At 45.2% G+C, this 12387-nt stretch overlaps 1 protein-coding gene across 1 annotated transcript in view; it reads left to right on the forward strand.

The window, feature by feature from the left end:
• Positions 1-1060: 1060 nt before the first annotated feature.
• Positions 1061-12387, forward strand: part of PLD5 (phospholipase D family member 5) — a 419990-nt gene continuing 408663 nt past the window's right edge. The window contains exon 1 of the mRNA XM_027564717.1: positions 1061-1347. Within this exon, the coding sequence (XP_027420518.1) occupies positions 1159-1347 (189 nt within the window). The 5' untranslated portion in view covers positions 1061-1158. The remainder of the gene's footprint in view (positions 1348-12387) is intronic.

Consider the following 12387-nt stretch of genomic DNA (forward strand, 5'->3'; position numbering starts at 1 on the left):
CATTACACTTCAGCTTTCAAACACTTAACAAGCTTTTAAATGGACCTGAGAAATCCTTAACACTAGTTGTTATTCGGCTTTTCGGAAAAACCAAAGAATGTTTTGAAAAATTTATTTTAAAAATAGCAAAAGGATAAAGAGATTATTAAGATTTAATGATTAATATGCCACCTTATTTCTAAAAAATCGTCTAAAAAATCATGCCACACTATCTTAAGACTGAGCCTGGGAGGGAAAGCACTCGTAAAAAGGTTTGGGCATGCAAACCTGGCTCTGGGAGCTTGGGAACCAAGAAGAGAACCGCACGAAGCGGAGGCAGAGTGTCTCCTGGAATCGCCCTCCCAGGATCTGAGAGGCGAGGCTGCGGGGAGCCATGCGCCGCCGCCGGGCTACCGCACCCGGAGGGTCCGCATCTCTACACACCCTCCCAGGAAAGCGCACCAGGCTCAAGAAGACACTTGTCCTTGGGGCCGTTTTCTGGACACCTTCTGTTAGGAGTCCCCAGGGGTGGGATAAATGGGCTCCTGAGGCTGGAAGTTACTGAACTTTGAGAAAGAGGGGAGGCAGAGGTCAGGGTGGCGAGTGGGGGAAGGGCAGGGTGGTACCAAGGAGGGAGGGGGCGCGGAGATGGTGCTGACTTCTCCAGGCGCGGTTCGCTTTCGAGTGAAAAACCCGAGGGAAAGAGACCGAGCCCTGCTGAGGGAAGGATGCGGAAGGGAGATCCGCCGCCCGGCTGGGCGCGGCGGGAGGGGCGGCGGCCGGACTCGCAGTCCTCGGCCTCCTCACTGCGCCAACCTGCAGGCGCGCGCGGCCCCTCCCGCCGCACTCCGCCCCCTCCCGCCGCACTCCGCCCGAAGCCGACCCGGCCCAATCGGTGCCGCCGGGGGCCGGTGTGCTGAGCGCCAGCCCTGGACCGCAGGCGCCCGCACCCCGCGCCTCCGCCTCGCTCGCGGCGTCCCTCCTGCCCCATCTTCCTCCCCTCCTCTCCCTCTCCTCCCTCTCCCTCCCCGCCCGCTCCACCCCGCCCTGCCCGCGCTCGGCTCCCCCGCGCTCCCCGCGCCCGGCCCGCGTTCGCTCGCTCCTCCCTCAGCCCCGGCCGGCCTCCCGCACGCCCATCCCGAGCCCGCTGCGCGCCGGCAGCCGTCTGGTCATGTCAGGATGGAGATCCGGCAGCATGAGTGGCTCTCGGCCTCCCCCCACGAGGGCTTCGAGCAGATGAGGCTGAAAAGCCGCCCCAAGGAGCCCTCGCCGAGCCTGACCCGAGTGGGCGCGAACTTCTACAGCAGCGTCAAGCAGCAGGACTACAGCGCCAGCGTCTGGCTCCGGAGGAAAGACAAGCTGGAGCACGTAAGCGCGGCTCGCTCCCCGGGCCGCGGCCCTGCACCTGCCGCACGCGCACCCCAGCCCCGGAGCCGGGAGCGGGGACCCCGCCGGCTGCCCCGCTCGGAGCTGGGGCGTCCGAGTCCTCCGCCAGCCCGGAGCCTCTCCAGCACTTTCCTGCCCCGGGAAGGACTGGGTTGCGGGGAGGGGAGGGGCGGGGATGTTCTCTTCCGGCACTGCTTGTCCCTGCACACCTCGACCTCCCCAGGCTGCCACTGCGGGGAGGGGGGCGGGCGTCATTCGCAGTGCGTTCCTGGGGTGCCTGTGCGGGGTGAGCAAGACGGGGAACTGACCCAGTGTGGCTCCAGGGAGCCGGCGTGACACGGTAGTGGGCTTTATAGAGGGGGCGTTTGCTTCCTGTCTTCAGGGGGCTATTATACCTGGTCCAGAACTAACATGAACAAATCTGTAAAGTTGTCGCCGCTGGCGACCAGCCTGCGTCCGCACACTATCCATTCGAGTTTTCTGCAGCGTATCCTCTGGGATGAGCAGGTGGCGGTCCTGTCTACCTGCACCCAGCTAGGGAAGAATTTGCACATTGCAAGGAGAAACGGCGAAAGAAAGAGCAGGTCGCCCAGCTCTCGGGCGCGCCGCTGCAGGATGGGGGGCCGGCGAGCGGGACCCCCTCCCCAAGAGTGCGTGTTTCACCGGAAAGGTGTTGGCGCTGGGGCTGAGCTCCTAGGGCTCGCCATTCGGGAGAGAAAAAGTCCTTCTAAAACGGTTTAGTGGATTCACAGTGTCAAATCTGACCCACCAGCATCTCCTTAACCAAATGTTAACATGAAACTAAGAATTATCTCAAGAGTGCACAACAGCTAGCTACCGCCGGGAGGATGTCGTTTCTTCCCGCGGAGCTGCTTAATCCAAATTGGGTCTGTTAATGGAACGAGAAGGTTTCCTTGTATTTGGGTCACATCGCCAATTATGGTAGAAAGATAAGAATAAGAACTTCTGGAACTCACACATCTACCGCCGCAAGGACCACCCCCCACCCCGAAACAACCCACCCTCCCCCCCGCGCGCTGGCTTCTCTTCTGGGCTTTTCAGCAGCAACTAGCATCCCAGGAGAAAGTGGGCAAAAGACTATTTCTCTTACCCGATCTTAAAAGAAAGTCTTTGCCTTTTCTCTGAGGTCCTGATCCAGTCCCTGAAAGAGAAGTTTAAAGATTTGAGTTGGGGTGCAGTCGTCTTGTATGTAGAGACAATTTCCTGACATCAAATGGATGTCTCAGATCCTTAAGACCATGCAAGTAACTGAAGGAGATTGCTAGGATGTAAGTTGTTTGAAAGGCAGCAGTGTCTGCTTAAAAATGCAAGCTCCAGAATTAGCGAAGGAACCGGTGGTTATTAGTCAAAAAGGGCCAAACAGCACCTTCCTGTAACTTGACTCCTGGTAGTGTTTTATTATTTTAGTACTAGCGAGAATGGTCTACTCTGAGGATGCTGATAGAGTATATCTTCATTTGTTTCACTCTGAATGTGTGTTCATTTGCAGCTTCTGCTTTTAGCTCGTGTAGTTCCTTTATTTTCTTACTGAAAATCAATACTGCCACCTTCTATGAGTATTGTCTTCTTGAATCGCCGACATTGCACATATTATACTTAGATGGTTTCTCACTTTTAGATTTTCACTGAAAGTACTAAGTCATACAGAGTGGGCCATGGCAGCCTCCCCTTAGTGGATGAGTATAGAATGCTCAGCACTTGCTGAGGATTAGAGACCAAGGAAAGTGAGATCTGGTTGTTTCCAGGTAAGGATCTATGCTTTCTTCTTCACTCAAATGCTCCAAAATAGAGCCTTGTACTTGGTTTTGAAAAATTATCTCATTTGTTATTTAAATCAAAGTCACATTTTTGTTTGCTTCCTCAAATATGTTTCATGAAACATATTCTGTTCTGATATTTTGTTATACATACACTTGCTTTCAGTTAGGAATGGGGCTTTGCTTCTGGTGAAATTTTTGGTGATGTTCTCTTGCCCCTTTGAAACATCTATAAACATTTTAATGAATAATATTTATGAAAGTGCTATGAAAAAGTAAATTAGTATAGCAACGTAATTTTATTTGCATTCAGGCTCAGCTATCTTATGTTATATACACTATGATGTTTCAGGTAGTTTGAAGTTAATTTCTAATTACAAATCTAAAAACCTATAACAAATATATTCAAGTACATTATTGCCATGCAAAACATAAAAATGTAATTGTTGACTTTATAATAGACAGCATTCTGAACATATGTGACACCTTCAGATTTAGATGTTGGAAAGATTAGGATGAGTGTATCATATGAAATTCAAGGGTGATATACACTAGTTTGACCTCTTTGATCTGTCTAATCAAATGGATGACCACCATTTTTATTATGTTAAAAATGAGTAATTATAATGGAGATCATATGCATGAAAACAGCCGACTGTTCCTTTGCTCATGCTTTAAAAGCAAGTCCAGTATTAAGGGCATAAATAAATTATGGCTTCAAATGATCGCATGTTCAGTCATCTCAATAACGGAATTCCCCGAAATGAAATGTGTCATTGTGTGGACTCTGTCCAGACTTCAGAGGCATTGCTTAATCTGAAAGTCAATAACACTATGTAAAGTGACAGCTGGAGAATATATTACCACTCAATTTGGTAAAAATGAGAATGGTTTATCTGTCGTTTTCTAGTTTACAGGCTATAGGACTAATCCCAAGGTTGGACAAAAGAAAAGTGACATGAATTGAATGATTGATAATTGGAATACATTCAACCCATCTTTCAATTGGATTCCTGGTGTTGGTTGGTTGATACTTAAGATGAATACCCATTTATGTGAGGGAGTTCTTCTGTTCATAGTCATCATTAGAAGCTACAAGGAAGTTACATTTATACCATGAATTCTAGATTTTGAACTCTACTTGTAAATTTTAGGAAAAAGTAAAATTTCTGGGCCCTGTGTAGAGTGTTGTCTTATTAGCTTCAAATAGTCCTTCCCATCCCCCTTCTGATGTCTATGTCAGAAGCTTTCTGTGTCCCTTTTCATACTTTAATAAAACTCTGCTATACAAAAGCTCTTGAGTGATCAAGCCTGGTCCCTGGTTCCAAAGCTAAATCTTCTTTGGGGATCAAGAATCCAACATGGTTCACCATAAGCTATCATCTTGGGGGTTTGTCTGTGCTCTTGCTTCTTAGACTCTTTTGCCTCCTGTTGTGCCTGATACTTCATATGGCTTTAAAAGGCATTGGGTTTGGGAGACAATGGAAGTCTTACTCTCTGTAGGATCCTGTATTTAGTTTAGGTATAATGTACAAATGGAGGTTCCTTGGTGGCTCAGATGGTAAAGAATTTGCCTGCAATGCAGAAGACCCAGGTTTGACTCCTGAGTCAGAAAGATCCCCTAGAGGAGGGCATGCCAACCCACTCTAGTATTCTTGCCTGGAGAATCCCATGGACAGAGGAGCCTGGTCGACTACTGTCCATGGGGTCACAGAGAATCAGACACGACTGAAGCGACTTAGCATACACACAGGTACAAATGAATGTTATGATCTGGCAAACAAGAGAAGCACAGGGCCGCTTTTCCAACTCTAACCCTTCTACTCTGTCAGGCCTTCCTGGGGTTGGGTCACTGAGAGTCACTGTTTAATACAGTCTGACTATCTCAGAGCACAGTATTATGTTAGGCTGGTGTCCTTTGGTGGTATTAATGTATGCCTTGATTGACTTCTTTTTTTTTGTTTTTTTTGTTTTTGTTTTTTTTTCACAAGCAGGGAGAGCTGCAGAGGCTACTCTGCTAAGTTGCCTGGCTTTATACCAGTTGTGTGTGTAGAGGTTTCTTGATGCTTTTTATGGAGATGGGGATGTCCTGTTTTCTCTCCTGCTTGTTCAGTTAGCTTTTGTCAGATTGTGGTTAAGAGCAGGGCTCTGGTGAGATAGTCCTGGGCAAAGGACTCACCATGACCAAGATGTACACTCACAGTCCTCTGTAAGAAGTCACAGGTTTACCAGATGACTTAAGGAGACCGTCCATGTCTGTACTCCAGTGAGGGATAGTCCCCTTATGGCAGGGGCTCAGTACTACAGAAGAATTTTTTCCTTACACTTCTCACTTGTGCCGGTTGGCACACGTCTTATTTCAGGCTGGTATAACAGAATACCATAGACCGGGTGCCTTTTAAGCATTTATTTCTCACAGTTCTGGAATCTGGGAAGTCCAAGGTCAAGTCTTAGCCAGATTTGGTGTCTGGTAAGGCCTGGTTTCTGGTTCATAGGTAGCCATCTTTCTGCTGAGTCCTCAGGTGGTGGTGGAGGTTGAGGAGCTCTCTGAAGACTATTCTGTTCACGTGGCACGCCTGCATGCTCAGTCGCTTGGTGATGTCCGACTCTTTGCGACTTCGTGGACTATAGCCTGCCAGGCTCCTCTGTCCATGGGAATTCTCCAGGGAAGAATACTGGAGTGGGTTGCCAGTTCCTCCTTCAGGGGAATCTTCCCAATGATCCCAATCTTCCCGGGATCAAACCCATGTCTCCTGCCTCTCCTGCTTTGGCAGGTGGATTCTTTACCATTAGGGCCACCTGGGAAGCCCTTGTTCCTGTGGGCTTATTATCTAATCACCTCCCAAAGGCCCCACCTCTAAAGGCCAGGATATTGAGGATTAGGTTTCAGCATATGAATTTAGTGGGTGGGGGTGGAGTGGGGGACACATAAGCATCCAGACATCCAATCCATAGCAGAAGGGGATTTTCCACATCTTAGTTCCCTGCACTGCTGGAAGCTCCATCCTGGTCCTTGTTTTCATGATTGTCAAATCAGCTACAGGGAAGCTGGTGGATTCTGTAATGCCCTTCACTGCTTCTACCCAGAAGTGATACATCTGTTTGACTCATGGTTGTTGTTGGCCAAAGTAAGTTTCCTGGCCAAGGCTTCCTTGAAAGAGGGTGAAGAAGGGGGATTCAACCAAGACCCAAAAGAAGGAGAAAGAGAACACCCATGACTAGCTCGTAACCATGAGACATAAAGCTCTTAGCACAGCATATGGCCCATGTTCAGTGTTCAACACACAGAATCTGTTGGTATAATTGCTACTCAGGTGTTGCCTAGCTGATCACACACACACACACTACCCAAAAAGCTTCCACATTTTATATCTGAGATCAGCCTGCCTGCATTAGGGGCTTCCCTAGTGGCTCAGATGGTAAAGAATCTGCCTACGATGCAGGAGACCCAGCTTTGATCCCTGGGTTGTGAAGATCCCCTAGAGGAGGAAATGGCAAACCCACTCAAATATTCTTGCCTGGAAGAAATCCCATGGACAGAGGAGCCTGGTGGACTACAGTCCACAGGGTTGCAAGAGTTGGACACAACTGAGCAACTAACACTTTTGCCTGCATTCTAGATCTGGACCCAGAGTGTATGGTTCCTTTTGTCAGTAAGGCTGTCTCACTGTCCTGGGCCCATTGAGTTGTCTTTCTGCCCAGCTTCTAGTTCATTTTCTGGGGGCCTAACATTTTCCTTAGGACTTCCCTGGTAGCTCAGCTGGTAAAGGATTCACCTGCAATGTAGGAGACCCCGTTTTGATGCTTCCTCCTGCAGGAGATCTTCCCAACCCTGGGATCGAACCTGGGTCTCCTACATTGTAGGCAGATTCTTTACCATCTGAGCCACCAGGGAAGCCCCTAATGCAGGCAGGCTGATCTCGGATATAAAATATGGAAGCTTTTTGGGTAGAGTGTGTGTGTGATCCACTAGGCAACACCTGAGTAGCAATTATACTGATAGGTTCTGTGTGTTGAACATTGAACATGGGCCATATGCTGTGCTAAGAGCTTTATGTCTCATGGTTACGAGCTAGTCATGGGTGTTCTCTTTCTCCTTCTTTTGGGTCTTGGTTGAATCCCCCTTCTTCACCCTCTTTCAAGGAAGCCTTGGCCAGGAAACTTACTTTGGCCAACAACAACCATGAGTCAAATAGATGTATCACTTCTGGGTAGAAGCAGTGAAGGGCATTACAGGATCCACCAGCCTCCCTGTAGCTGATTTGACAATCATGAAAACAAGGACAAGGATGGAGCTTCCAGCAGGCCTGGGCCAGTGGGCCCCTGTTTGCTCCCTGCCTGGCCATTCTGAGGCTGACTCGTATTCTTACTTTCTCTGTGGGTTCTGCTAGTAGAGACCAACTCCTTGCCCTATCCCTAATATGTGCTTTCCTTCACAAATTTGTGCTGCATGGTGCTCAGAAAGCCCTTTTAAAATTCAAAGAGAAAGCAGAAGAGAAACTGTGAAGAGTAAAAGCCAGAATCCTTAATGTTCATATTATAGTCAGCCTTAGTATCTTGCAAGGTTTAATAAGTGCCTCACTTAAAAAAAAAAAAAAAAAAAAACCTCCTCAAAGTGTGAATTTTCACACTTAAATAGAATTTATGTTACCAGTGAATAGCAAATAAATATCAAGTGCACACTTTCCTCCTGGAGTAAATTATTCACATAAAGAGCAAAGAATAAATGGATTAGTGCAAACTTGGTCACAGTGGTCTAGGCTCATATTATGTAATGTCGTTTATGTCCCACAGAGCAGATTTGTCCAAGTAATTATACTCCATGGAGCAGATCGGTCAAGCACCAGAAGACAGAGTTCAACCTAAGGGAATGAATCTTTAAAATATACCATTAAAAACCAACCAACTAATCCACCAACCAACCAACCAAACAAGGAGGAAATATCCTTTTTTATGTTAATAGTATTTTTGGCCAGACTGGGTAAATTTTGTCTGGCAAACATTTAAGAACATTAACATTTACCAGGATTATTTCCTGTGACTGTAGGTAAACAGAATACGGAAAGCCTAGACTGAGGCAGAATTCCCTACCTCTCTAACGCATGGTCAAGAAATGAAAGTCTAGGTGTCTCTTGAGTATCTTCTGAAGCAGCTCAGTGTTGTGTCCACTACTGTATTTGTCATTACTTTACGTGGCGTATGTTTATAAAGGGCTAATGGACTGTGGGTTGATATTTCAGTTTGTTTTGAAGAAACATTGACTTCTTTGATCTCTGGCTTACTGATTTAACATAATTGCAGTCAGTGACATATCATATTAAATATATTTAACTTGAGAAGCTTAGGACCACAGAGCTTAAGATTCCTTTTACTAAGAGACACTGATGTATAGAACAGGCTTATGGACTCTGTGGGAGAGGGAGAGGGTGGGAAGATTTGGGAGATTGGCATTGAAACATGTGAAATGTCATGTATGAAACGAGATGCCAGTCCAGGTTCAATGCACGATGCTGGATGCTTGGGGCTGGTGCACTGGGACGACCCAGAGGGATGGTATGGGGAGGGAGGAGGGAGGAGGGTTCAGGATGGGGAACTAAAAAATTAAAAAAAAAAAAAAAAAAGAATATTTCAAAAATAAATACTAAAATGGAAAGGCAAAAAAAAAAAAAAAAAAAAGATTCCTTTTACTTCCCTTGTTCCATGAAATAGCTACTAAATATTTTCTATGGTTAGTTTCTCTGAAAGTTTTCACTTCTTTTCACAGATTTTTATATCTGTCTCAGGTTTACACCTGTGTAACAGTTTCCAGTTCTTCTGTTTTAGCTCCAAAGATCAAGAAGTCTGATGAATCTTTTAACTTCTGGAACAGGACAGTAGCTTGTTAACATAGTATATATGATATGTTCTTGTACTGAATTGATTGATAGATGGTGCAGTTAGGCAGAGATAGAGTTTGTGGTAAAAACCCATAGGTGTTGCTTCATGTGTCTGCATTGGGGACTTTTAAAGTTACTGATTGCCTCAAATTCATATGTATGTATATTGTACTGCAGGAGTTTAGAATACAACATAACTGTCAAGGTACAGTTGGAATGCCACACAGTGGATGGAAAGAGACACCTTTTTACCAAAAATGTACATTTAAATTTTTCTCAGTGAAAGTGAAAATCGCTCAGTTGTGTCTGACTCTTTGCGACCCCATGGACTATACAGTCCATGGAATTCTCCAGACCAGAATACTGGAGTGGGTAGCCTAGCCCTTCTCCAGGGGATCTTCCCGACTCAGGGATCAAACTGAGGTCTCCTGCAATGCAGATGATCCTTTACCAACTGAGCTATCAGGGAAGCCCAAGTTTTTCCTTAGAAACAGAGACAAAAGAGCTCAGTTTCTAAAATCACACATCAAACTGGTAAGCTGGGCTTCTGAAGAATAAGAAGAACATGGCAAAATTTCTCAGGTAGACATAGGTCCATTGGAAAATCTCACTGATGTCTAGCATATGAAGTGGGCCCAAGCTTGACTACCCGACCGGGTACCATGGGACTGGATGTCATATAAGTTGGGTGATAAGTGTGAGTTTCTGTCCTCTAGAGTAGACAGTGAACCTTGTGAACATAGTATTTTCTGTCTTGAGCTATAATTGTGCTCCTGCCAGCAAGTTGTTAGGTCTATAACTGGTAATAACATGAGGAATTAAGTTGAGAAGATGGGACTCATTGAAATTAAGAAAAAAAAAAAAAACACTGCCATACTCATCATCAGCAGATATTTATTGAGAATGACTTTAATGTGAAAGATATCTTGTTAGGAGATTACGAGGACTTTGACTCAACAAGCATTTATCTGACATATGTACTGTGTTTCAAACAGTAGAGAGTATACAAAGACCAAAACAAGTATTTGCCCTCCCTTAAGATGCTTACAAATAGCTGTGAAAAGAAGAGAAGCGAAAAGCAAAGGAGAAAAGGAAAGATATAAACATCTGAATGCAGAGTTCCAAAGAACAGCAAGAAGAGATAAGAAAGCCTTCTTCAGCGATCAATGCAAAGAAATAGAGGAAAACAACAGAATGGGAAAGACTAGAGATCTCCTCAAGAAAATCAGAGATACCAAAGGAACATTTCATGCAAAGATGGGCTCGATAAAGGACAGAAATGGTATGGACCTAACAGAAGCAGAAGATATTAAGAAGAGATGGCAAGAATATACAGAAGAACTGTACAAAAAAGATCTTCATGACCCAGATAATCACGATGGTGTGATCACTGACCTAGAGCCAGACATCCTGGAATGTGAAGTCAAGTGGGCCTTAGAAAGCATCACTACGAACAAAGCTAGTGAGGTGATGGAATTCCAGTTGAGCTATTCCAAATCCTGAAAGATGATGCTGTGAAAGTGCTGCACTCAATATGCCAGCAAATTTGGAAAACTCAGCAGTGGCTACCGGACTGGAAAAGGCCAGTTTTCAGCCACTATGGAGAACAGTGTGGAGATTCCTTAAAAAACTGGAAATAGAACTGCCTTATGATCCAGCAATCCCACTGCTGGGCATACACACTGAGGAAACCAGAAGGGAAAGAGACACGTGTACCCCAATGTTCATCGCAGCACTGTTTATAATAGCCAGGACATGGAAGCAACCTAGATGTCCATCAGCAGATGAATGGATAAGAAAGCTGTAGTACATATACACAATGGAGTATTACTCAGCCATTAAAAAGAATACATTTGAATCAGTTCTAATGAGGTGGATGAAACTGGAGCCTATTATACAGAGTGAAGTAAGCCAGAAGGAAAAACACCAATACAGTATACTAACGCATATATATGGAATTTAGAAAGATGATAACAATAACCCTGTGTACGAGACACCAAAAGTGACGCTGATGTATGGAACAGTCTTATGGAATCTGTGGGAGAGGGAGAGGGTGGGAAGATTTGGGAGAATGGCATTGAAACATGGATAATATCATATATGAAACGAGATGCCAGTCCAGGTTCAATGCACAATACTGGATGCTTGGGGCTAGTGCACTGGGACAACCCAGAGGGATGGTATGGGGAGGGAGGAGGGAGGAGGGTTCAGGATGGGGAGCACATGTGTACCTGTGATGGATTCATTTTGATATTTGGCAAAACTAATACAATTATGTAAAGTTTAAAAATAAAATAAAATTAAAAAAAAAAAAAGAAAAAAAAAAGAAAAGGCCAGTTTTCATTCCAATCCCAAAGAAAGGCAATGCGAAAGAATGCTCAAACTACCTCACAATTGCACTCATCTCACACGCTAGTAAAGTAATGCTCAAAATTCTCCAAGCCAGGCTTCAGCAATATGTGAACCGTGAACTTCCTGATATTCAAGCTGGTTTTAGAAAAGGCAGAGGAACCAGAGATCAAACTGCCAACATCTGCTGGATCATGGAAAAAGCAAGAGAGTTCCAGAAAAACATCTATTTCTGCTTTATTGACTATGCCAAAGCCTTTGACTGTGTGGATCACAATAAACTGTGGAAAATTCTGAAAGAGAAGGGAATACCAGACCACCTGATCTGCCTCTTGAGAAATTTGTATGCAGGTCAGGAAGCAACAGTTAGAACTGGACATGGAACAACAGACTGGTTCCAAATAGGAAAAGGAGTTCGTCAAGGCTGTATATTGTCATCCTGCTTATTTAACTTATATGCAGAGTACATCATGAGAAACGCTGGACTGGAAGAAACACAAACTGGAATCAAGATTGCCGGGAGAAATATCAATAACCTCAGATATGCAGGTGACACCACCCTTATGGCAGAAGGTGAAGAGGAACTCAAAAGCCTCTTGATGAAAGTGAAAGTGGAGAGTGAACAAGTTGGCTTAAAGCTCAACATTCAGAAAACGAAGATCATGGCATCCGGTCCCATCACTTCATGGGAAATAGATGGGGAAACAGTGGAAACAGTGTCAGACTTTATTTTTCTGGGCTCCAAAATCACTGCAGATGGTGACTGCAGCCATGAAATTAAAAGACGCTTACTCCTTGGAAGGAAAGTTATGACCAACCTAGATAGCAAGTTCAAAAGCAGAGACATTACTTTGCCAACAAAGGTCTGTCTAGTAAAGGCTATGGGTTTTCCAGTAGTCATGTATGGATGTGAGAGTTGAACTGTGAAGAAGGCGGAGCACCGAAGAATTGATGCTTTTGAACTATGATGTTGGAGAAGACTCTTGAGAGTCCCTTGGACTGCAAGGAGATCCAACCAG

This window comes from Bos indicus x Bos taurus, chromosome 16 (assembly GCF_003369695.1).
Source record: "Bos indicus x Bos taurus breed Angus x Brahman F1 hybrid chromosome 16, Bos_hybrid_MaternalHap_v2.0, whole genome shotgun sequence".
Classification (NCBI taxonomy): Eukaryota; Metazoa; Chordata; class Mammalia; order Artiodactyla; family Bovidae; genus Bos; species Bos indicus x Bos taurus.